The 25914-nt window shown below is 39.1% G+C and overlaps 2 protein-coding genes across 7 annotated transcripts in view; both read right to left on the bottom strand.

Annotated features, from left to right (window-relative positions):
• Positions 1-941: 941 nt before the first annotated feature.
• On the bottom strand, positions 942-21789 carry TMEM267 (transmembrane protein 267). 5 transcript variants are annotated; one of them, XM_047850052.1, is made up of 4 exons: positions 19960-20324; positions 19522-19607; positions 7519-7907; positions 942-3045 (listed from the first exon to the last, which is right to left on the bottom strand). In XM_047850052.1, the coding sequence occupies exons 3-4, from the start codon at positions 7828-7830 to the stop codon at positions 2710-2712; spliced, it is 648 nt and encodes a 215-aa protein (XP_047706008.1). In that variant the 5' UTR covers positions 7831-7907; positions 19522-19607; positions 19960-20324; the 3' UTR covers positions 942-2709. The 5 variants fall into 5 exon arrangements, with proteins under 5 accessions (XP_047706008.1, XP_047705989.1, XP_047705978.1 ...); XM_047850033.1 differs by lacking the exons at positions 19522-19607; positions 19960-20324 and adding an exon at positions 20373-21789; XM_047850022.1 differs by lacking the exon at positions 19522-19607.
• A 409-nt stretch (positions 21790-22198) lies between these two features.
• The window catches only part of CA1H5orf34 (chromosome A1 C5orf34 homolog), a 31645-nt gene continuing 27929 nt past the window's right edge, over positions 22199-25914 (bottom strand). For both annotated transcript variants that reach the window (XM_047849972.1, XM_047849966.1), the window contains exon 13: positions 22199-22579. In XM_047849972.1, the coding sequence (XP_047705928.1) occupies positions 22386-22579 (194 nt within the window). In that variant the 3' untranslated portion in view covers positions 22199-22385. The remainder of the gene's footprint in view (positions 22580-25914) is intronic.

Raw genomic sequence — 25914 nt, 5'->3', positions numbered from 1 at the left:
AATGGTTCATTAGTTCCCAGGTGCATTGTCTCTCTGAGAATGTATAAGGCGTGGGTTCCTAAGGCCCTCTTGGCCCCCTCCTGGAACCTCAGACCGAGGTGAACACTTTTGCTCCTCAAGCCACAAATGGTTCAGAGAAACAACTAAGAGGTCACGTCCCTGTAACTGTTCCACTTGAGGTGTTGAGAGAGATGACTTTTCATGAAAACAGCAAAGCAAATGCTTTATAGATTATAGATAAACATAGATACGTAATGAAAATAATGTAAGAAATTAATCAATAAGCAAAGGGCAGGAGGGAACGTTATGAGAAAATAACCATGTTATTCCTTAAAGGGTGATTACACATAGGAACATTTTTAGAATTAGGTAATGCTAGAAAACATAGATGACGCACGCTACAAGGAAATTGCTAACAAATATAATGCCACGTTTGCCACAAGAAAGCGGCCAGTTCAACACACTGCTGTTGTCTGTGTCCACTTTTATTTTTGTTTTTTGCCTTTTTTTTTTTCACCTTTTCGCCGACGCCGTTCATCCTTCGGGAACCCCTGGACCTGCCGGAGCTGGACTCCGGCACCAATTTTCAATATAAATGTCGTATTGACACAAACTCTTTCAACGAGGTGAAAAACAAAATGGTGGCATGCGAAGTTGGCTGCTATATTTCTAGAGGTTACAACCACAGCTGTCACAGACCATTTAGAAGATAAGGATCATTTCTGATGGTAGAGGTAGGAAAGAAGATAAACCCACATTTAAAATGTGCAGTTACTGGTTAAGCAATGAGTCATGGTCAAAGTCAATTCCCATTCTAATACAAAAACCACCCCTAAAATGCCAGTGTGACATTCCTAAATAAGGCCCTATATTTTAATAGCATTCCTTCGTTTTATCTGGAGAAAGAAAAAGTAGTTTTATAATTTAGTCAGAAAAAGCGATAGAAGATATATGCTTTATTTCCATGGATTTCTGACATCATATACTTAAAAAAAAATCCCTACCTTATTCAAATTTCCCCCCACTATATAATATTTATTATACCAACCAAAGTGACACAATCATTGCTCTCAAAAGATAATAGATTGTAAAATCTAATAGATTCTAAGATATAATGGATTGCAACCAATTGGTTAACAACAAAAAGAAAAACCAAAGTAAAATGAACATTTGTGACAGTTTACAGAGCTCTGTTTAACTTAATAAATAAGAAGAATATGCTTTGGATAAGGCGTTGCTTCAGCACTTCTCAGAGAATAAGGCACACAATCACTAGCATTACAAATCACAAATGTGTGAGAAAATCTAAAGACAGCAGATGGCACATAGGATACAAAAAACAAAGCAAGTGTCTTTAGGGCACTGACGTTTATATCAAAGTGACATTAAACTGTGAAAATGTAAAATTTTATAGCAACCAAATTTTCCTTCTCTAATAAAGGTTAATCATTTTTGACAGGTTAACCTGAAAGGACAAAGGAAAAGGCAAATTTCCTGAAACTCCTTCATTTTGAAAAACGTATGTTTTGTCTCTCTGCATCAGGCATATGTTTTAAAAATTATTTAACTGGTATAATATTTTTAAATAGTGTGTAAACAAACTGATAGCAACTAAAACAATTTTAATGACACCTTAGGAGTTTACATCTGAAATAACATTACTGATAAGTCCTTTGTTTGTGTGAATTCAAATTCCATGGTTATAAGCCATGTATTAATATTTTGTTAATTTAATTATGTTTTTTCAGAACAGTTAAAACCTTAACACATGGGATTCGGGGGCCAAGATACTAAAAAAATAATACTGGGGCGCCCGGGTGGCTCAGTCAGTTGAAAGTCTGACTCTTGATTTTGGCTCAGGTCATGATCTCTCGATTTGTGAGTTCAGGCCCCACATGAGGCTCTGTGCAACAGAGCAGAGCCTGCTTGGGACTCTCTCTCTCCCTCCCCCTCCCCCATTCATGAACACACTCTCTCTCTCAAAATAAATAGATGAACTTTAAAAAAAATAATACTTGAGTAATGTTACTACAGGCAACATATTACAATAATTATTTCCTAAAGTGATTCCTGAAACAATAATCTAGATCTAATATTAGTTACTATCTTTTATGAATATGATGATTTCTTACAAGTGTACTGGCACAGATTCCACCAGTAATCACAACTCACTAAAGTACCTGGCAAATCAAACTTCACTCAGGTTCAACATAGAGGAAAATGAAGAAATCTTAGTGGTCACCATACGTCTTATTCAGGATCTCATTTATTCTGGCTCTTTCACTGTTTCAGTATCTCAGGAAAATGTGGACACAAATGCCTTCAAATTAGGCAATTTGATCTGTTTTTCATCCTGAAGTGGACTGCCTTAAATGTATACCTCCAGAAAATGTAACTGGATGTTAGTCTACTAGAGCTATTGGTAAAGCCAGATAAACAGAAGACACAATAAAAATATGTCACGGAATAAATGAAACTCTAATATTGTACTAGTGTATTATAGAAGAGAGAAGTAAAATTATAACAAATATATATATATATATATATATATATATATATATATATATATATTTAAAAAAGGGTGCATGCCTCCTGAGCAAGAGGATTCAGGAATTATAATAATTAATATATGTTTTTTAATTTATAATGTCAGCTACCCTTAATTATCATCTGAACCATTTCCTTCTCTCAGAGTGGCATACAGTTACTTCAGACGTCAATCTGAATTCCATGTTTTGCAGACATCATTTGTCTGGTCCCTGTTAAATACATAACAAATGAACAGATATGAGGTAAAGAGGATGTGATTATGACATAAAGCCAGAATGGCAAAGGAGAAGTTTTTCCAAATGGGCATATCCACAAGCCGTGACGAATTCCATCTCGGATATGATGTGAGGTCCAGGATATAAATAACATCCAGGGGAGAAAGCACCATGAGTCTTTGAGCTTGAAAAGGTGCATAGTAAACTTCAAGGTCAGAGCCACGACAGGTATCACGGTAGAGCAGTGAAGAAAAGGTCTTCGTGGAAGAGTCAAAGCAGCCTGCAGGGGAAAGTAGCCGGTATCATTTCCCTCTTGGCAAACAAAATTTTGTAGATGCTTCTTAATATTCTAAAATATTTTCCAGGAGTCTATTAGAAATGCAATGGAAACATTTTCTATGTCACCTGTGAATACACATATTCAATCTGGTATGTGTAAAGCAAAGAAGATATAGGTGTGAGTAGGATATTTCTTTGCGTTAAAAATGGAATCAAGATCTCAAGAACCTGGCCATCAATTTTTTAAAGTTTTCTATTATTTGCTTAGAAAAGTCACAATATGAACATAATTTATATATCAAATGTATGGTTTGTGTAAATTTGGAGTTTTAGAGAATTATCTGGGGCCTCTAACAGCATTAAAAAAATCTCACAACCAAGTAAAATATTCTTCTATCAATAAAGGCAAGAAAGACATTGTTGTAACCGGTTTATATTGGCCTTGAATATTTTCAGAATGCACTTACAACAACATTTAGAAAGACTGTATTATTTTATTTTATTTTTTTAAGTTTATTTATTTTGAGAGAAAGAGAGAGAGAGAGACCATGAGTGCATGTGCTAGCTGGGGAAGGGCAGAGAGATCATGACCTGAGCTGAAATCAAGAGTCAGATGCTTCACTGCCTGAGTCACCCAGGCTCCTCTCAATTAGGTAACTTCGAATGAAAAGGAAGCCGAGGATAGTGAAAATTGCCTAAATCTGAATCTCCCCACACATCCTCAAAAACACTATAGACAAGGACAAATAAAACTATACCAAATCTCACTCGGCATTAGACAGACGTCAGAGAGCACCTAAAACTTCAAATACTCCCTAAAGCATTAAGATAAACACCACATCAGCGTGCTCTCTTGCACACCTCCACCGCAAGCCAAGAAGGACGAGGAGACCTAAGATTGATCTAAAATTACTAGAAAGAGAAACACTGAAAAGGGCCCTCATAGATCAGAGCACCGGCTACAAAGCAAAAACTTCAAAGTGTGCATGATTCAAGGCATTACAAGGCACTGGTTCTGGGGGAGAAGATGATAAAGAGGAAGGGAGAGGAACCCTTTGGGGACGGTCAAGAGGAAAAGGAGTAGTGAAAAAAACAACTTAGGTACCTATAAAAAAAAAATTAGGAGGCATAACCTTCCCACCACACTAAAATACAAGACATCTGTTAAAAAAAACTGTACCTTGGGGGTGCCTGCGAGGCTCAGTCGGTTAAGCATCTGACTCCTGATTTCGGCTCGGGTCATGGTCTCCCAGTTCTGTGGCTTCGAACTCCACATTAGGCTCTGTGCTGACAGTGTGGAGCCTACTTGGGATTCTGTCTGCCTCTCTCTCTGCCCCTCCCCTGCTCGCTCTCTCTTTCTCTCTCAAAATAAATAAATAAACTTAAAAAAGAGAGAGAGACAGACACTATACCTTGCCACCCTGTGAAGTCACACGGCTGGGGGGGTCTCTTAAACGCACTACTTAAACCAGGGTTCTCTACTCCCACCAACTGACTAAACATCAATCAAGGCATTTATGCTACATTCCCCTTCCTTCTCCCTTCTCTACATTTTTAGCTGTTTTATTTCTACTTTGCCGGCACATGTGACATTTCTGTATTGTTACTCAATTCTTGTCTCTACCTTTGTTTTTTGGTTCCATACCCACGCTGTATCGTGCTCCTTAACAGCAGGGTGGGACAAGGGGGCCTGTGGTAGTCCCGACTTGGAAGAAAGCAATAGCCTGAAGTTGACGTGATTAGCAGTTATGCTCTGGATATGTCTGACTCTTTACGCATTCATTTGTGAAGTCTATATTAATAGATGCTAAAGAAATTTCTGTTGCTTGGCTTACTTCTAAAACTTCAATCGAGACTTTTCCTTCATAGAAAAATAAAGAATAATGGGGGCGCCTGGGTGGCTCAGTTGATTAAGCGTCCGACTTTGGCTCAGGTCATGATCTCGTCGTCTGTGGGTTTGAGCCTCACATTGGGCTCCATGCTGACAGCTCAGAGCCTGGAGCCTGCTTCAGATTCTGTGTCTCCTTCTCTCTCTGCCCCTCCCCTGCTCACACTCTCTTTCTCTCTCAAAAATAAATAAACATTAAAAAAAAAAGAAAAAGAATAAAGAATAAAAGGACATTATCATAAAAATTACAGAAGTAAAAATAGATCACTTAAAAAAAGAAGTAACAACAGACATTTAAAAAATAGTATCATAATGGGGTGCCTGGGTGGCTCAGTGGGTTAAGCGTTGGACTTCAGCTCAGGTCATGATCTCACAGTTCATGAGTCTGAGCCCCATGTCTGGCTCTGTGCTGACAGCCAGGAGCCTGGGGCCTGCCTCAGATTCTGTGTCTCGCTCTCTCTCTCTCTGCCCCTCCCCTGCTTGCACTCTGTCACTCTGTTTCTAAAAAAATCAATAAATGTTAAAAAAATTTTTTTTTTTTTTTAAACGTTTATTTATTTTTGAGACAGAGAGAGAGAGCATGAACAGGGGAAGGTGTGAGAGAGAGGGAGACACAGAATCCGAAATAGGCTCCAGGCTCCAAGCTGTCAGCACAGAGCCCGACGCGGGGCTCGAACTCACGGACCGTGAGATCGTGACCTGAGCTGAAGTCGATGCCTAACCGACTGAGCCACCCAGGTGCCCCAAAATTTTTTTAAATAGTATCATAAGTACTTAGTTTTGGTACTTATTACTGATGACCACAAACAGTTTTATGGTTAAAAACATTCATATTTCATTTTTAAAAAAAGATCAGTACCAGCACTATGCTATACTTTCTATGCACTACCTCCTTTAATCCTTACAACAACTGGATGAGTTAGAGATGGTTTTACAGAGCGGGGAGCCGAGGCTTACAGAGAACAAGTAGCTTCCCCACATTGTACAAACACTGAGTCTGTCTGACTCTTTGGCTCATATTCTCAACACTACCGCTTCTAAGTGAGTCAAAGAATAAATATAGTAGGTAGCCTAAACATTTTTAAAAATTACGATAGTTAAATTCTAGGTGAACGCACTTATGAACCACACTTTCTGTGGTTTAGCTTACCCAAATCTCTACTAACATTTATTGTGAACTATTTACCACGGTGCATCCTGTAACATGCTCTCTTAACACTCAAGACAACCCAACGAGATCAGTAAAGACAGAATCCACATTTTACAGATGAGGGCACTGAGGCTTAAAGAAGGAAGGGGCTCTGCTAACACCACCACATACTGGGATTCAAACTCAGGTCTTCTGATGCCAATCTCAAACGCAGTGTTATTCTGCCTCCATTTATAGCCAAAAAGTTACACTGTGTCTTTAATCAGGAATTAGTGATTCCTAACTGATTAAGTGTTTTCATAAGTGAGACAATCTCTGAGAAGTACCTGGTGTGTGACACATAAAGGAAAAAGTGATCATTTCTCGTTCATTCAACAAATATCTACCGAACAACTACTAGGTGAGCCAGGCTGCGTTCCAGGCAGTGGTGAGCAAGAAAAGTCCTTGCTCTGTGGGTCTGTATTTCTTTCCTGAAATATTTACAGGTCATAAACATGTAAAAGGTAGGCAAATCTGTTGACACTTAGAAAATATTATCTGAACAGGGGTGCCTGGGTGCCTCTTGATTTTGGCTTAGGTCATGACCCCAGGGTCATGGGATCAAGCCCTGGGTGGGTTCCATGGTGAGTGTGGAGCCTGCTTGAGATTCTCACTCACTCACTCATTCTCTCTCTCTCTCTCTCTCTCTCTCCCCTTCTCCTCTGACCCTCTCTCCCGCTCGTGTGCACGCTCTCTCTCTCTAAAACAAACAAAAAAAAAAGCAAAAAGAAAATATTGTCTGAACTGTCATTTTAAGCATAGCTCATTTGCAAAGCTAGCAGGTCACTGTATAGCTAAACATCTGAAGCCTCAATGAAATTCCTCAAATTTCGCCACCAGCGACGGTGTCCTAAGGAGTCCCTTGAAATGCACACCTTTGGTTCCAAGAGGGGCTGGGGAATGAATCTACTGAAGTCATTCCCCGGGACTTGGAATCACCTTAAAGCTGCTTCACTGTTACAGAGCACGTAGGAGCTGCATACTAACGGTAAAACATGAAGCGTAAGGGGGAAAATCCTAACTGTGGCCCTGAAGAAAGAACACAGAAAAAAGAACCAGGTTAGCTCCAAGAATGACCCCCATTATTTTAAACCAGTGGGCTGATGCTTCCTTCAAGACTTGGCTAAGCACCGTCCTCGGTAAAGCCAGCACAGAACTCTCCAGGTACATTTACTGAGTCCTTGCTCTGTATGCATCCTTGGCACTTTGTGAGGTCAAGTAACTTGATTAGCAACATGTCTGTATTCATCTTCAGGAAAGTACTGAGTGCTCAAAAAAATGGGATGAATGAGCTTTCTTACTTTAAAATAAAGATAACCCCTAGCTCTAAAATGATGCTGTGAAGGTCAATATAATGGTGTTAAAGACCAGAAAAATTAAACATGGATGCCTCTTACCTTTAAAGATAAAGATCCAGCTAGAAAAAAGTGGTCTACATCAATAACAGAGGCTAAAAATCCAGCTAAAATGATTTCTCCAAAGTCAGTTGTCTTCTTGACTCCAATGACAATTGCCCACAACCACATGCCAATCACGCAGTGTACTGCATTATCTGAGAGGGCTCGAAGCCAGTCATTTTGCTGAATGATTGAAAACTGAAGAAGTCTGTCAGCTACTAGGCAAAATATTCCCAGACCGAGGCTGGAAAAAAGAGATTCAGTGCTACAAGACTGGAGTAAAGCATGGGTCTTCTCAGCCTCAGATGCCATCACAAATAATACGTCAGTATACAGCAAAAGCCATCAGGAGACAAACAGCTTATTCTTGCTTACATTCCCCAGTCACCCTAAAATAGAAAGCAAAGAAAAATATTAATGCCACATAGCATTTAAACAAAACAAAATCAGCAATGATTTCACAAATACAAAATCAAATTGTAGAAACTGGTATTTAAAAAAATTTTTTTTAAATGTTTTGTTTATTTTTAAGAGACAGGGTGTGAGGGGGCAGGGGCAGAGAGAGAGGGAGACACAGAATCCGAAGCAGGCTCTAGGCTCTGAGCTGTCAGCACGGAGCCCAATGTGGGGCTTGAACCCATGAACCGTGAGATCATAACATGAGTTGAAGTCAGATACTTAACCGACTATGCCACCCAGACACCCCTGGTATTTCTTTTTTTTTTTTTTAAACTGTTGTAATTTCATTTTATTTTTCCCAGCTTTATTGAGATATAACTGATATATAACACTGTATAAGGTTAAGGTGTATAATGTGATGATTTCCCATACGCATATATTGTGAAATGATTACCACAGTGTGGTTAACATCTCTGTCACCTAGCATAGTTACCTTTTTGTGCATGTGGCGAGAACATTTAAGACTACTCTGTTAGTAATTTTCAAGTGTAAGAAAATCGTATTTCTTACATGTTATATACAATATGCCATGTAGCACAAAGAGAATAGGAACACCAGTTTACATGTTAGTATGTATCAAGGTGAATTTAAGAAAGCCCACCAACTGTAATCTATTACTTTGAGGTCATCCATCAGTTCTCTCTCTCAGCAATGTGTGCTACCTGGTAGTGGGCATCCGTGTCTGTGTACCCAGCATCTATTTTCCATACTTCTGAAAACAGCATCTCCTTTTAGGAAAAGTGCTCATCGCAAGACCCACTCTGGAGCTGACCAGTTAGAATTCCCTGTCTCTCTTAGTAGTAGTAATTAATTAGTAAGTAGTAATTAGTCATCATTTTCCAGTAGTGATTGGACTAGTGGTGAATACTCTAGTGATTAAGGTGACCCAGGCTGGGCCAATCAGACTCCTTTCTAGAATTTTCCTAAGTGGAGCTGGTAGGGGAAAGTTACTCTTCTTCTTACAGACCATGGGCTTCACTACACGGAGCACCCTAAAAACAAAGGACATCAAGTCCACAGGTCCAGTCTTTTAAGTTTCTCAGAGCTGGCCTCCTTCCTGCAGCTTACCTTTTACTTCTAGGAGCTACCCTAGCATTCTTCCAATAAATCCCTTTTTCCTTTCTGTTGCCTCTAACCGAAGAACTTTAATTGATATAAAAAGGCAATCATAATTCTGTGCTTCGTGCTTACCTGGCATAGGATACTGAAATCATTTATACAGTTGAAGTTATCAACATTATGTGATACCTGCAGTTTTTGTTTTATATTGTTCTGTTTTAATTCTGACGCTAAAGAATAACTAAATGACGTATTAAGAACGATTCAACTTCCATTCTGTCATAAAAACTATACATAGCTCATAATATATATTCCGGAATTTATAAGGAAACATTCCTTGAATCAGAAAACAACTTGGAAAAAGATGAACTAAGTTGAAGGCCTTACACCATCTGATTTCAAGTTTTATAAAACCGCAGTAATTAAGACAGTGTGGTACTGATATAAAGATAGACAAATAGATTGATGAAACAGAATAGAAAGTGGGATCAGAAATAGATCCACCCATATATGGTCAATTGATTTTTAACAAACGTGCAAAAGCAAGTAAACGGAGAAAAGACGGTCCTTTCACCAAACACTGCTGGAACAACAGGATATCCATACGTAAAAATAATGAACCTCGGTCCATACTTTACTCCATATACAAAAATTAAGTCAAAATGGATTACAGACCTAAAAGTAAGATATAAAACTGTAAAACTCCTGGAAGAAAGCATAGAATATGTTTGTGTCCTTGGACTATGTAAAGAGTTCTTAGAAGCAACATCAAAAGGCCAATCTGTTTTTTAAAAATTGATACACTGAACTTTGTCAAAATTAAGAAGCTCTGCTCTTTGAAAAACATTAAGAGAATGAAACAACAAGCCACAGATTTGGGATAAAATATTTGCGTATCTCGTATCTGATAAAGGATTTCTACCCAGAACAAAGAATTCTCAAAACACAGTAACAGAAAAATAAACGAATACAAAAATGGGCTAAAGATTTGAAAAGGTCCATTACAAAGATAATATATAGTGGTCAACAAGCACATGAAATATGCTCAACGTCATCAATTATTAGGGAAATGCAAATTAAGGCCACAATGAGATACAAGATATACCTACTGGAATGGCTAAAATTAAAGACTTATCATCCCAAATGTTGAAGAGATGTGGAGCAACCAGAACCCTCACACACAGCTGGTGGAAATATAAAATGGTAAACCACTTTTCAGTTTCTCCAAAGTTAAACATACTTCGATCATAGTCATTCTCCTCCCAGGTATTTACCGGAGAGAAATGCAAGCATACAGACATACAAAGACTTGTACATGAATGTTCACAGCAGCTTTATCTACATTAGCTCCAAACTGGAAACAGCCCAACTGGCTAAACAAAACATGGAATAAAAAGAAATAAAAAAGTAATACATACGAAAACATTGATGAACCTCAAATACTTAGTGAAATAAACCAAACCAAAAAGAAAAGAAAAATGGAGTAATAGTCAAAACCCATGTAACTAGACAACACAAAGAATGAGCCTTGGGGCGCCTGGGTAGCTCAGTCGGTTGAGCATCAGACTTCGGCTCAGGTCATGATCTCGCTGTCCGTGAGTTCGAGCCCCGCGTTGGGCTCTGTGCTGACAGCTCAGAGCCTGGAGCCTGCTTCGGATTCTGTGTCTCCCTCTCTCTCTGAGCCTCCCCCATTCATGCTCTGTCTCCCTCTGTCTCAAAAATAAATAAACATTAAAAAAAAATTAAAAAAAAAAACAACAACAAACAAAAAACAAAGAATGAGCCTTAATGTCAACTATGGACTTCAGTCAATGCACCAATGTTGGTTTATTAATTGTAACAAGTGTGCCACACTAACACAAAATGTTAACAATAGGGAGAAATATGTATGGAGGGAGAGGTAACACATGGAACACTCTGTACTATCTGCTCAATTTTTCTGTAAACCTACCACTGCTCTCAAAAATAAAGTCTTAATTTTTAAAAATGACATAAATGAAGGAAATATGGGAAATTTTATAATTGTTCAATATCGGTAATGGATACCCTGTAGTTCATTATTCTATCCTCCACTTTTCTATATATTTAAATTTTTCATTTAGAAATTTTTTAAAGAATACGTAATGATTCCATTTATATAGAATCCTAGAAAATGCAAATCAACTTAAGTGACAGAAAGCAGATCAGTGGTCGCCTGGGGAAGGGAGGGACTTAGAAGGATTAAAAAGGAACATAAGGGGGGCGCCTGGGTGGCGCAGTCGGTTAAGTGTCCGACTTCAGCCAGGTCACGATCTCGCGGTCCGGGAGTTCGAGCCCCGCGTCAGGCTCTGGGCTGATGGCTCAGAGCCTGGAGCCAGTTTCCGATTCTGTGTCTCCCTCTCTCTCTGCCCCTCCCCCGTTCATGCTCTGTCTCTCTCTGTCCCAAAAATAAATAAACGTTGAAAAAAATTTTAAAAAAAGGAACATAAGGAAACTTTGGGGGTAGAGTTATGTCCACTATCTTGATTATGGTAATAGTTTCATGGTTCATAGTTTCATGTATACATCAAAATGAATCAAGGTCAAGAATGCTAGCTTCTCCTGCAGATCACCCACAGCATCAAAACTGGAGTTGGTGAGAAGCCTATGCAGATTCCATTCTGTCCTTGCTCTCCTCCACATTGTTTCCCTTCTTGACTGTCTGCCTAGCTGATCTGCAGCAGCTTCAGGCTTAACAATAGACTCAGAGGCAAGCGTCTGCCCAGAATGCTCTCCCAGCCCCCACAATTACAGGTCTAATCCCTGTCATAAATCTCACATTATTTAGCAGGCAAGTAGTTGTTCTTCTTTCATGGAACTTAACTAATACAAGATCCAGACCATTTTGTTGAGTAAGAAGACAACATTGATGGTGTTATTCCCTTCCAATGAAATCTATACATTTAATATACTCCTAATTACAATCAAAAGGGATTTTCTTTTAGGAACTTCATGAAATGTTTCTAAATTTCATTTAGAAGAGCAAATACTGGATGCCTGGGTGGCTTACTTGTTAAGCATCTGACTTCGACTCAGGTCATGATTTCACAGTTCATGAATTCGAATCCCACTTTGGGTGAGTTTGTGCCCCGCTTCGGGTGAGCTCGAGCCCTGCTTTGGGTGAACACGAGCTCTGCTTCAGGTAAAATAAAGGAGTAAACTTGAAAAAGCAGAGTATCATAAGTACTAAAAGGTGAATACAAAGTCCAGAAACAGATTAAGTGTGTGTATGGGGGAGTGGGGAATGTGTGTATAATTCTAAACTGATAGAGGAACACTTATTATTTAACTCAGATCCTGTATCAGTTAGGGTTCCTAAGTGCATGGAAAAGAAAAGAAGTAAATGCAAACACAAAACTTATTAAAAGGATATTGGAAATCACAGACTTGCCAGGTTTTAAGAACCAGGCCTCAAATCTATGCCTCAAGTACCTCAGTGAAAATGACACCAGACAACTGGTCTGGTGAGGATCTCCCTACCACTGACCCCAGCTTACACTGCCCAACCCCTGTCACCAGATGTTACCACTGGCATTGGTGTCAAAGCTGCATTGTCTGCTGCGGCCATGAAAGATTCTTGGCAGTATTTGGTTTTGTTTTGTTTTTTTTTAATCTCAATACAAAATTTGGAGTAGGGCAGGGTATGTGTCTGATTGGCTGGCTCTACATTACATGACCAGACCTTTGCTGCAAGGGAGGTTGGAAAAGACAGTACTTAGCCTTTTCAGCATGTATTGTAGAAAGAGTGCTCTTTGTTTCTTCCAGTTGCATTAGAAGAGCAATCTGACAAATACACTATCTGGACAGGAAGTGAGCAGTCCACACTGGTTGTCAGTCTGTTAAGTGCTAAGTAGCCTGGAGAGTCAATCATCAGACGAAACCTGAGACTGGGTCATCTGCTTTCAATCTGTGCAATGCACAGTTCTACACAGTAAAGCTGTTAAATCAACTCTAGGTTTTAACGCTGTTAAATCAAACAACATTCAGATGGATTACAGTTTTGCAATATAATAGACCATTTCCCTGGTTAAATTAAGAAAGGGAATCTGTTTCGTTGACTAGCTGCTTGGAAAATTTCTATGATTAGATAGCTTTTGTAATCAGTTTGATTATCAAGTTTGGGATATTTACATGAATTTGTAAACAGACTTCTACATAGTTCAGCCAGGTAGACTTTTAGAGGGGAGCTCAAAATTATTTTAAAAATATTGATAGACATGACTACATAAGAATGTAAAACTTGTGCATGGCAAAGTTAAAGACAAATGGAGGAAATTTAGAACCTTTATGATGGAGAAAGATTTAAAGTTTTACTTTATTAAGGGCACTTAAAATTAAGAAGGAAAAATAAGTACCCCAGTAATAAAGTGGGCAATGTCTATGGAAAGGCAATTTTGAAAAGGAAGAAATACAAATATCAAAAATTACTAGAAGATTTCAACTGGGGCGCCTGGGTGGCGCAGTCGGTTAAGCGTCCGACTTCAGCCAGGTCACGATCTCGCAGTTCGTGAGTTCGAGCCCTGCATCAGGCTCTGGGCTGATGGCTCAGAGCCTGGATCCTGTTTCCAATTCTATGTCTCGCTCTCTCTCTGCCCCTCCCCCGTTCATGCTCTGTCTCTCTCTGTCCCAAAAACAAATAAACGTTGAAAAAAAAAATTAAAAAAAAAAAAAAGATTTCAACTTTGTTAGTAATCAATTGAATTTAAATTAAAACAATAAGGGGTGCCTGGGTGGCTCAGTTGGTTAAGCGTCCAACTTTGGCTCACATCATGATCTCACTGTACATGAGTTCGAGCCCTGCATCAGGCTTGCTGCTGTCAGTGGGGAGTCTGCTTCAGATCCTCTGTCTCCCTCTCTCTCTGCCCCATCCCTGCTCATGCGCTCTCTCTCTCTCTCTCTCAAAAATAAATAAGCATTAATAAATTAATTAAAACAATGAGATTTCAATGTAAGATTGACAAAAAAATTGCTAATACTTTGTTAGTAGTGGTAGAGAAATGATCACTCATACTGAGTATTAGCAGGAGTGTAAGTTGGTATAATTTTTAGGGGACAATTTGACAATAAATATATCAAAAACCATTTAAAAATGAACAAATATTTTTGACTCAGCATTTCCAACTCTACAAATTTATCCACAGAAAATAAGTAGATTTAAATACAAAGAGGTATATATGGATATTCAGTATGGCATTGTTTATAATAAGGAAAAATTATAAATTAAAGGTCCTAAATACAAGACTAGTGAAATTAATTTCAAACAATTAAGCAGCCATTAAAAAACACTTATTCCTATTTTTACTGACATGAAAAGATGTTCAAAATATTAACATTTAAAAGGCAGCCTGTAAGATAATATGTAAAATATTACTTTTCATTAAAAATATGTACTTATACTGTACATTTAAAAATAGAGAAGACTGTTCATTTGGCTCCTATCTCACTCATGGGCTTACATATGATCATTACTTTTTTCCCCTTGTTTGATTCCCTAAACATTTTCAATGCCTTAATATTATGACCACAAAACCATTAAAGCTACTCTGAATAGTCAGAAGTCATTAAACAACTCAGACCATGATGCTTGTCAGCCGCTTCAAAGTATAATTTTTAAAAAGTAGAAGTATATTTATAACATCATAAATATGTATTAATAAAAATATGAGAATATATAACATTAATAAACATTAGTAGAGGTGCCTGGGTGGCTCAGTCGGTTAAGCACCCAACTCTTGATTTTGGCTCAGGTCATGATCTCACGGTTCGTGAGTTCAAGGCCTGCATCGGGCTCGCTCTGCACTCACGGTGCGGAGCCTGTTTGGGATTCGTTCTCTCCCCTCTCTCTCTACCCCTACCCCACCTGCTCTCTCTTTCAAAAATAAACAAAAAAAATTAAAATTAAAATAAACCTTAATAAAATTTTATACAATTCTTATAAGCCAAACTTATACTATAAAAATTATTTGTTCCTATTTATGTATTAGTTGACACATGCAAAGACTATAAAAGATTTCTCTGTCTCCAGGTGAAATGAACTTATAGAGATTCCTTTAACTCTTTCATATTGTGAAGAAGACTTGCTTTGCACAGACCAACTGTGCAAATGATAATGGAGTCTACGACAATCCTCAAATTCTTGTCATTTGCAATAATGAAATCTGTTCTGAAAGCACTATGATTGGGTTTGAGTCTACAGATTCTTCCAGGATAAGGAAATAATGATTTCAAAGTACTTTCAAGCAAGAGATATGACCAAAATGAAGAATGCAAAAGATACCTCCAAGGTCATGAATCCTTTAATTAAACCCGAGGATTTACAGTCCCATAAATGAATCATTTGTTTCTACTTTACAAATAAACTCTTGACACTTGCATGGATAAAGAAGTCAACATATTTAAAGGTTCAGTGCACATAATTTTAAAGTTTATAAAATATCCCTTTGAACCAAAGCTAGATGCCAGTATCCACTTAGCCAGATGGGAATCGGGACACACAAATTTGAATTAATGACCAAGTCAGAGAGGTGCTGCACTGGCAGCAATATTCCCCTCCTTCAGTAAGCAGTGGCCTGCAAATTAGCCCGAAGGAGAAAGGCCACTCAGGCAGATGAGTGTGAGAGGGAAGGCTGTGCACACTCACACAAAAGCCTAACAGAAACACTCTGCTGCCACCGAAACTATGCTTATTCAGGAAAACCTTGGTTTGCGAGTATAACTCATTCCGGAAACATGCTTGTAATCCAAAGCACTTGTATGTCAAAGCGGAAGAAATACTGGAAACTCAGATGACTTGTTCCACATCCCAAAAATATTCACATAAAAATCATTACAATACTGTAACAGAACACACAACAATAAAGAAAATACAAAATATAAAGACAAACTAACCTGCACTTACCTTTGAAAACCTTCGTGGCTGGTGTGAGGGAGACAAGAGAAAGGGTTATTGTGCAGGATGACTTTCACTATCACTAATGAAATCACTGCTATCTACTGGCTCAATGGAATCCTTTTCTGCATGGGGGCCATTGTATACACTTGCATGGATGTCAACTATACTACATTATTAATAAACTCTTGTCATATACTGTATTTAATGTAACTGGCAATAATGCAGCAGAGGAGAGGGTCTCTATCTGCAGGCAACCTGACCTAGAATGAAGCAAAGCATTCCTAAGCTTACTCATGTATGGAAAAGCAAAGGACTGTTGAAGTGACAAAAAATACACTATCGCCAGTTTTGGGTACCTTCCAATGTTCTGAAAAATCACTGATTTCTGCCAAACACCACAGCATGAGGCCCAGCATCTGAGCAAGGGAGACGATCACCCACCATCCCGCAGAGAGAGAGAGAGAAAAGAACGATTGGCTCATTTGTGATCATGTGACATTAGGCATCATGTACTACTCAGTCGCAGAACAAGTTACTCACAACACAAGGTTTTACTGTATATGCATTTATTACAAATTTATTTTCAAATCTAATCTCAGAAAGGAGACAAAAAAAGGTCATTTTCCACTTAATTGCAAATTGCATTACATCCAAACTCTTTTACTCTTTTTTTAAGATTTTACTTTCCAGTAATCTCTACACCCAACATGGAGCTTGAACTCACAACCCCAAGACCAAGAGTCACACATTCCACTAACTGAGCCAGCCAGGTACCCCCATCTTCTTTTACTCTTGAAACAATTTTTAACATCCCAAAATATATTTAAATGTTACTAACCTTGTGTTTTACATAAGTTCAGATTCTAAAAAGACAGGGTAGCTAATGAAGTGTTAAGAGCAAAGTGAAACATCGAAAGATCACTTCAAGTATTTAAATGATGATTCAAATTTAAAGTGACCCGAAAAAGAAGACCTTATTGTTTATAACTATATCGTTGTTTGAATAGGAACACATACACAAAACGGGGCAGCATGAAATACATTTTATAAATGGAAAGTATAAAACAGTTTGCTTGATGAGAGAACAACAAAAGACTAATGAGGGAGGTAGATCCCTTAGCCTGTCAAGTTTTTTAGATGCCTGCAGCTCTGCAAACTTCTGGACTGCAAGCACATGGGCCCCTGAGCCAGAATCACCCAGCTAAGCCTTTTCCGAGACCACAGACACAGTGAGATACTTGTTAAATGTTTTAAGCCTCTAAGTTTCGGGGTAATTTGTTATACAGTAATAGGTATCTAACACAATACTGTTTCATTCATTCATTCATTCATTCATTCATTCATTCAGAGAGGGCACAAGTGAGCAAAGGGCAGAGAGAGAGAGAAAGAGAGAGAATCCCACAAGGGGCAGAGGCAGGGGGGAAAGAGAGAAAGAGAAGCGGGGCTGGTGTTCACCTGAAGCAGGGCTCAGCTCACCCGAAGTGGGGCAGGAGCTCACCTGGAAGCAGGGCTTGAGCTCATCAGATGTGGGATTCGAACTCCTGAACCCTGAGATCATGACCTGAGCCCAAGTCAGATGCTTAATGACTGAGCCACCCAAGGACCTGTTTCCTTTTTTTAAAAAAGGTATAATGTGGGAGTGCCTGGGTGGCTCAGTCGGTTGAGTGTCCAACTTTGGCTCAGGTCATGATCTCATGATTCATGAATTCAATACCTGCGTCAGGCTCTGTGCTGACAGCTCAGAGCCTGAAGCCTGCTTCAGCTTTTGTGTCTCCCTCTCTCTCTGCCCCTCCCCCACTCATGCTCTGGCTCGCGCGCTCTCAAAAATAAACATTAAAAAAGTTAAAAGAGTATAATTATGGTCCTAGAAATACAATTCTGACATCTATTCCACTCCAATTATTAGTGCAGATATTTAACATCTCTGGCTTAGATTCTGAGTATGAGAAAGAGAATTTTTTTCTTTTGGAAAAAGAAATTTAATGAATGTAGTCCTTTTATTTTTATTTTTTTTTTAATTTTTTTTTCGACGTTTTATTTTTTGGGGGACAGAGAGAGACAGAGCATGAACGGGGGAGGGGCAGAGAGAGAGGGAGACACAGAATCGGAAACAGGCTCCAGGCTCTGAGCCATCAGCCCAGAGCCTGACGCAGGGCTCGAACTCCCGGACCGCGAGATCGTGACCTGGCTGAAGTCTGACGCTTAACCGACTGCGCCACCCAGGCGCCCCTGTAGTCCTTTTATTTATTGTCTCTGACTAGGACATCCAAGTGTATCCATTTTTCGTCATACCTTTTTCTACTTCCTACCCCTTCCCTATAAGTAGAATGGACCTCAAAAACCGTAAAATAACGATTTATTCTACATAGTCACTTTTGTTAGGCAGTTCTGTTAAGACTAGTAACTATAATTTTCTCTTAAACCTGTCATGCATAAAACCTAATGTGCACAAGGTATTCGACAAATATTTCAGTGTACTAATACAAGGTATAAGCAGGGAAGCAACCCTCAGCCTATGAACTAAACATATTATTTAGGATGACTTCTCATAACAACCAGTTACCCAGATGATAAATTTCTCCTTATGACTTGTAGCCACTTTCTACAATGGTAAAACTGCCACACCCCATCCCATTACAGTAAAATGTCATCAACTATGGGGCCTTTAAAGTATACATACATAGTAGTAGGGCGCCTGGGTGGCTCAGTCGGTTAAGCGTCCCACTTGGGCTCAGGTCATGATCTCACCGCTTGTGAGTTCGAGCCCCGCGTCGGGCTCTGTGCTGACAACTCAGAGCCTGGAGCCTGCTTCGGATTTTGTCTCTCTCTCTCTCTCTCTGCCCCTCCTCTGCTCATGTTGTCTCTCTCTCAAAAATAAACTTTAAAAACATTTTTTTAAAAAGTATACATAGTAGTAATCTTTCCTTAACTCACAAACATAGTCACTTACTTTAATTATACACTATGATGCATTAATAATCTTAGACAAATATTTCTGCCAAAACAAAGAGCTAACAAATTCCCCATGTAAATGTCACCTACTTCCCTCTCTCATCACACAAATATTTATAAAAACCTGAGGTAAACGTAGTCCCAAATCCAACAACTACCTTTAGTATTGTTTTACAAAGAAGTCTTTTTCACTGTTGGTGCTGCAAAAGTTCATATATTTAATTTTTTTTTAATTTTAATTCCTTTAAGTCATCTCTACACCCAAGGTGGGGCTCGAACTCAAACCAGAGATCAAGTAGCAGGCTCCGCCCAGTGTGCCAGCCAGACGCCCCAAATACATATATATTTTTAATGCTACAATACCTAGAGCAGATGCCCAATCTAATGCAGCTAATTTGCAAAGGAAGGAAACACAAATCCTCACTTTCACAGAAACTTTTTATAGCCTGAACATAAAATGTTTAATTCCTACACTATTAGTAACAAAACATACAATTCTGAATCTCAGTATATTTCAAATCTCGGCAAATTCCCAAAGCGTTCTTTCCTAAGGCTGGTGTGATGCAATAATCTTAAAATGCCGATTAAGAAAATGGGGCAGGAAGGCCTGGCGTCAACGTTACCAAACGTTCCATGTGCAGGGAAGAGACCGTGTCACACTTTTAACAGTCACGCCTCCAGGGATCCGGAGCGGGCAGGACTGTCGTGCCTGGTAAAGAGGGCAATGGGCAACTCCGGCAAGACCCCCGCCACGCCGCCCTGGGCCAGGGAAACGCCGGGGCACAAAGCCTAGGGGAGGACCCGGTGCTTATGGAATCTCGAAGGCGCGACGAAGCCTGAGGGAGACGCCGGGGCTTCGCGCAGATCCCGGGACCATCAGACAGTGACGGCCCACGGGTTCAGCACACCCCGCTTGCTCTCGCGTCCCGCGCGCTCGCCGCCCCTGCACGCCCACCCCATCCAGACTCTGGAGCTTCGGCCTCCCACCTCAGGACGCAGTTTCGCGGCGTCCATTCCGTCCCCTTCCCGCCCAGTCCCTCGCGGAGCTCAGCCGCACCCACCCTCAGCTCTTCAGGTTGAAGTCCTTCGCAGCACAAACGGCGGCCCCGCCTCTCTTCCCTCCCCTAGGCCGGCACCATAGAGACGCCGGACGCCGGCCAGAGCGGCCCCAGCACCCGCCAAACGTCCGCCGAGAGGACGCCGGGATACTGGCCCCATGCATAACGGACCGGAACGGATAGCTCTGGGGTCAGCTGGTGGAGGTGGTGGGTTCCTGCAGTTTTCTCCCGCCGTACCACATAAGGAGACCTTTGGGATAGTGGGGGGATAAGTGCAAAGTGCCTTGTTGGTTTCCTCTGTCAAACCTGAGCATTCGTTCTTGGCTGTGCCGGCGCCGTGCCCCAGACTTAGCCGATATACCCATAATGCACCCTCCCTGGCGGCCAGAAAGCTAAGAAAGCAGAAGTGGCCTCACCGAATATCGGAGGCACAGGCCATACGCTCAGACGCTTGAGCTAGGAGCCACAGGCCGTCTTGGGTCCCGAAGAGGTAGAGAAATGTCTTTCAAGTTGGGCGTCGGAGAGTTTTTCAGGAGACGGAGACACCACGCGGCTTTGCGGGTCGGCCGCTCCTCCACAGCGCTCCCACGCCCCCTTGGGGAATTCTTGATAATTATACTTCGCCACTTTGTGGGCGGACGGTGGGTGCTACACTTTATTGTAGCAGCAGTGGCAGGCCTGGCTTAATCGTGACTGCTAAACGCAAAGGAGTTGAAAAAACTGCGTAAAATGTAGCTTGACCCTAATTAACCAAACTCACAAGATGCAGCTTTTTAATGGGACTGTGGTCAGGTCCCAGCCTGTCTTTTGCCTGAGTGAGCACCGAGGAGATGTCTAGCTTGGCACTGGCTCTAGGAAGCACTGGCCCAAAAGAATAGGCTCAAAGAGGGGCATTGCTTTCTTCTTCCTACCTACAGTTTCTCAGAACAAGTGTCAGATGGAAAGCAAGGGCAGTAGTGGGATTATATTAATAATAGAGTTGAAAGAGAATTCTGTAGTAGAAAGTGAGATCTTCAATATCAAGCAAACTCCTAGGCCCCTCACAAAACCCTGAAGTGTGACTCAGTTTCTCGGTGATAGAACTTTTCATTGCTTGCCACACTCTTGGTCCTTAGCCAGTGGAAAAGATTCAACTGAGGAAAATGATACACAATTTAACTCACATAGTTTAAAAGCTAATCAAAAAGAACCCATTAACCACAATATGGGGTGCTTTTAGTCATGATAAGGACAATTTGTCTCAATTGTAGTAACAATTTCACATTGCCCTTATGGCAGCATTGTACATCTTATACTCCAGGCTTTCTAGAGCTATAGAAGAACAACATGGAAGGCTTCCTGCAACCAAAACAAAGAGAAAGGGTTAGTTCTTTTCTGTGCAGTCAGCCTACAGCCCGAAGGCACTGATTCATTTCTACAATACATACTGAATTCTCTGTGCGCTGAACACCATGCTTAGTAACAGACTATAGAATGACTTTATGGAGCTCAAGTTCTAGCGAAGGATCTAGACTACAAAGAAACAAAAGTTGTACAACTACAGTATGTGCTATAAAGGAAATAACTAGGATGATGTAATAGAGACTAATGGGGGAGGCCCTTCTGAAGAAGTAATAATTGGTGCTGAGATTTAAAGGTGGCAAGGAGCCCAGAGAGAAGCTATCAAGAGAACATCGTGCCCATTCAAGTCACTGACATTATCACTCCTAATCTATGCTCTGCTTCATTTCCTTGTTCTCCTTGTTTCCTATGTTCTTTCTTCCATGTCAAGAAGCTGGTCTTTTCTAGAAATCAGAAGTTAATCAGAATATTTTTGCTATATTTGTCAAATCTTGAAGTCTCTTTAGTGTGTGGTTTTGTTATTTCCCAATTGGCAAGGTTCTAATAAACAGCACTTTTGATGAGGTCATTTTAGTTGCACACACTTGTATAGCATCAGTTTTTTTCAGATGTTCAAAAGAAATTAATAAGCCAATTCAGATAAAATTGGTCTCTGATGAAGTGCTCAATTCTTAGCTTGAACCAATATTGCCTGTATGATTTAAAGATCTAATTCTCTTTGGGCAGTTCTGTTGAAAAATATTTGGAGACACCAAATAGCAAATGACCAAATGCACAAAATTCTGCATATTTAAAAAGAAAAAAAAAACAACTTTGAGGATTAATAGTAAATTCTCTGCAAGATAAAACAGTAACAACTACAATTTTATAAATTTTTTTCATAAATATGAAATAATTGTTCAAAATTCTAAAATAGTTCTTTATTAATAAGGTACATTATAAATATATATCTTAAAATTTACAAGTTAGGTAACCCCCAAAGTTAACTGTCATTTTTTCATATAATCATTGCACAGAAGTAATATATGTAATTTCTTGGCTTACTAGTAATACTAGTCACTTGAAACAACATCCTTAAGGTTTGTGATTCACTTTTTAGAATTTAATAGAAGATAGTCAATATCCTGAAGGATTTCAGAGGTTTTTTTCAATGCCACTGATACTCTCTTTTCATTAACTTCTTCCAGCAAGGTTTCTGAAGGTTTTGGTTCATAATGATCAGATGACTGTTCATTTTCTTTGTTGGAAATCTGGTTTAGGATACCACTATTCTCCAGTAACACTAAGTTGCTTAGTTAAGGAGTTTTTTCCCCAGATTTTTCATTATATTAGTACTTTTAATTTCAGAAAGCCTGGTCTTCATATTAAAATATTATTTCTCTGTTAGGAAGGTCTCTTGGATTCATAATAGATTTGGTACTTTAGAACTTATCAAGTCTACCCCTTATTGATAAAGAAACTAGTTAGAGTAGAAGAGAAGAAGAAAGGAAAGAGTAGGTATGTGTGTGTATTTGGATGGAAATTTGGTGATAGGAGATGAAAGAATTAAAATCTCAACATTCCTTTAAGTGAAGAAGTGATAAAAGGGACTAAAAGAACAAAAGAGTGACAGGAATATAAATAATCTATGCATTGTATTTTTTAATTTAAAAAAGATCTAGAATGAAAAGAAACCTGTCCTCTGTTGCAGAGCTACTTTATTATTTGAATAGGATTACAGAAAAATCATTAGATAAATTTAAATGAATGAGGTGGGAACTTACAGAACAAAAAGTTTCTTAAGAAAATGAGCCCAGTTATATGTCAACAAATTGGACAACCTAGAAGAAACAGATAAATTCCTAGAAACATACAACCTACCAAGACTGAATCATGAAAGAATCTGAATAGATCAATCACTAATAAGGAGGTTGAATCAGTAATCCAGAACCTCCAAATAAATAAGAGCCCAGGGCCAGATGGTTTCACTGGTGAATTCCTCCAAGCACTGAAAAAGAATTAATACCAATCCTTCTCAAACTCTTCCAAAAAATAGAAGTGGAGGGAGTATGTCCAAACTCATCTTTAAGTCCAGCATTACCCTGACAACCAAAACCAGACAAGAACACTGGTCAGAAAAAATTATGGGGGTGCCTGGCTGGCTCAGTCAGAAGAGTATATGACTCTTCATCTCAGGGTCACAGATTCAACCTGCATATTGGGTGAAGAGATTGCTTTTGAATAAATAAATAAATGAAAAAAAATGTTAAAAAAAATTACAGGCCAATATCCCTGATGAATATAAATGCAAAAAAATCCTCAAAAGATTAGCAAATGGAATCAACAATACCTTAAAATGATCATATACCATAATCAACTGAGATTTATTCCAGAAATGCATGGATGTTTCAACATATGAAAATCAGTCAATGTGATACACCACATTAACAAAATGAAGGATAAAAATTACCTGATTATCTCAATAGATGTAGAAAAACTGTCAACAAACTGGGTATAGAAGGAATGTACCTCATGATAATAAAGGTCACATATGACTAGCCCACAGCTAACATCATACTCAATGGTGAAAAAAAACTGAAAGCTTTTCCTATAAGATCAGGAATAAGACAAGGATGCCCACTCTCGCCAGTGTTATTCAACATAATGTCCTAGCCAGAGCAATTAGGCAATTACTACAATTGAGACAATTCAATCTCTATCAAATTCCAATAGCATTTTTCAAAGAAACATAACAATCCTAAAATTTGCACAGAACCACAAAAGAACCCAAAGAGCCGAATCTTAAGAACAAACCTGGAGGCATAATGCTTCCTGATCTCAAACTATATTACAAAGTTATAGTAATCAAAACAGTATAGCATGGGGATAAGGATAGACACATAGATCAATGGAACAGAATAGAGAGCCCAGAAATAAACCCACGTAATACACGGTCAATTAATTTACAACCAAAGAGCCAAGAATATACAATGGGGGAAAAGATGGTCTCTTCAATAAATGGTGCTGGAAAAACTGGACCCTTATCTTACACCCTACACAAATATCAACTCAAAATGGGCTGAAAACTTGAATATAAGACCTGAAACCATAAAACCCCTAGAAGAAACCACGGGGTAAGGTCCTTGACATCAGTCTTGGCAGTGATTTTTTTGGATTTGATAACAAAGCAAAGGCAACAAAAGCAAAAATAAACAAATGGAAGTACATCAAACTTAAAAGCTTCTGCACAGCAAAGGGCACCATCAACAAAATGAAAAGATAGTCTATGAAATCAGAGAATGTATTTGCAAATCATATATTTGATAAGAGGTTAATATCCAAAATACATAAAGAGCTCATACAACTAAATAGCAAAAAAAAAAAAAAAAAAAAAAAATCTGATAAAAAAATGGGCAGAGAAACTGAATAGATACTTTTTCAAAGACATACAAATGGTCAATAGGTATATGGAAAAGTGCTCAACATCACAAATCATCAGGGAAATGCAAATCAAAACCACAATGAGGTCTCACCTCATATGTATTTGAATGGCTATCATCAAAAAGACAATAGTTAACAAGTGCTGGTAAGGATGTGGAGAAAAGAGAACCCTTGTGTACCTTGGTGTCAATGTAAATTGGTGTAGACACTATGGAAAACAGTATGGAAGCTCCTCAAAAAATTAAAAAAAGAACTATCATACCATTCAGCAATTCAAATTCTGCAGATATATCCAAAGGAAATGACATCAGGATCTCAAAGAGATATCTGCATTCCCATGTTCATTGTAGCATTATTCACAATAGCCAAGATATGGAAACAAACCAAGTGTCCAGTAACAAATGAACGGATAAAGAAGATATGGTATAGGGGCACCTGGGTGGCTCAGTCGGTTAAGTGTCCGACTTCAGCTCAGGTCATGATTTCACTACTTGGGAGTTCAAGCCCCGCATTGGGCTCTGTGCTGACAGCTCAGAGCTTGGAGTCTGCTTCAGATTTTGTCTCCGTCTCTCTGCCCCTTCCCTGTTCACGTGTCTCTCTCTCTCCTTTCTCTAATATAAAATAAAAAATTAAAAAAAAAGAGAGAGATGGTATACGTATACAATGGAATACTACTCAGCCATGAGAAATAAGGAAATCCTGCCATTTAAAACACAGAAGGATTCTGAGGGTATTATGCTAAATGAAATAAGCCAGACAGAAACACAAATACTGCAGTGTCACTTATATGTGGAATTTTTTTAAAAAGTCAAACTGATAGAAACAGTAAAAATGGTTTCCAGGGGGTGGGGGTGGATAAAATAGAGATTGGTAAAAGAAGACAAACTTCCACCTCTAAATTGTATAAGGTCTGAGGATCTAATGTGTAACATGGTGACTATAGTAGATAACCTTGTGTTGTATGGTTGAGGTTTGCTAGAAGAATGGAACTCAGAGGTTCTTACCAAAAAAAAGGGTGGGGAGAGGAAGGAATAGATATAGGGCATATAGATATAGATATGTGAGGTGACATTGGTGTTCATTATTAACAAGACAGGGTAATCCTTTCACAATATGTGTGTGTCAAGTCACCACAACATACACCTTAAATCTCTTACAATTTTGTCAGTTATACCTCAATAAAGCAGAAATTAAAAA

This window comes from Prionailurus viverrinus, chromosome A1 (assembly GCF_022837055.1).
Source record: "Prionailurus viverrinus isolate Anna chromosome A1, UM_Priviv_1.0, whole genome shotgun sequence".
In the NCBI taxonomy this organism is placed as follows: Eukaryota; Metazoa; Chordata; class Mammalia; order Carnivora; family Felidae; genus Prionailurus; species Prionailurus viverrinus.
The sequence above is the reverse complement of the archived record's forward strand: the minus strand, read 5'-3'. Positions and strand labels throughout refer to the sequence as shown.

Coding starts and splice junctions, on each gene's coding strand:
- TMEM267 (XM_047850033.1), bottom strand. CDS start 7,830: ATGGCATCTGAGGCTGAGAAGACCCATGCTTTACTCCAGTCTTGTAGC. Junction 3,046..7,518: donor CTGGATCTTTATCTTTAAAG/GTAAGAGGCATC, acceptor TTTCCCCTGCAG/GCTGCTTTGACTCTTCCACG.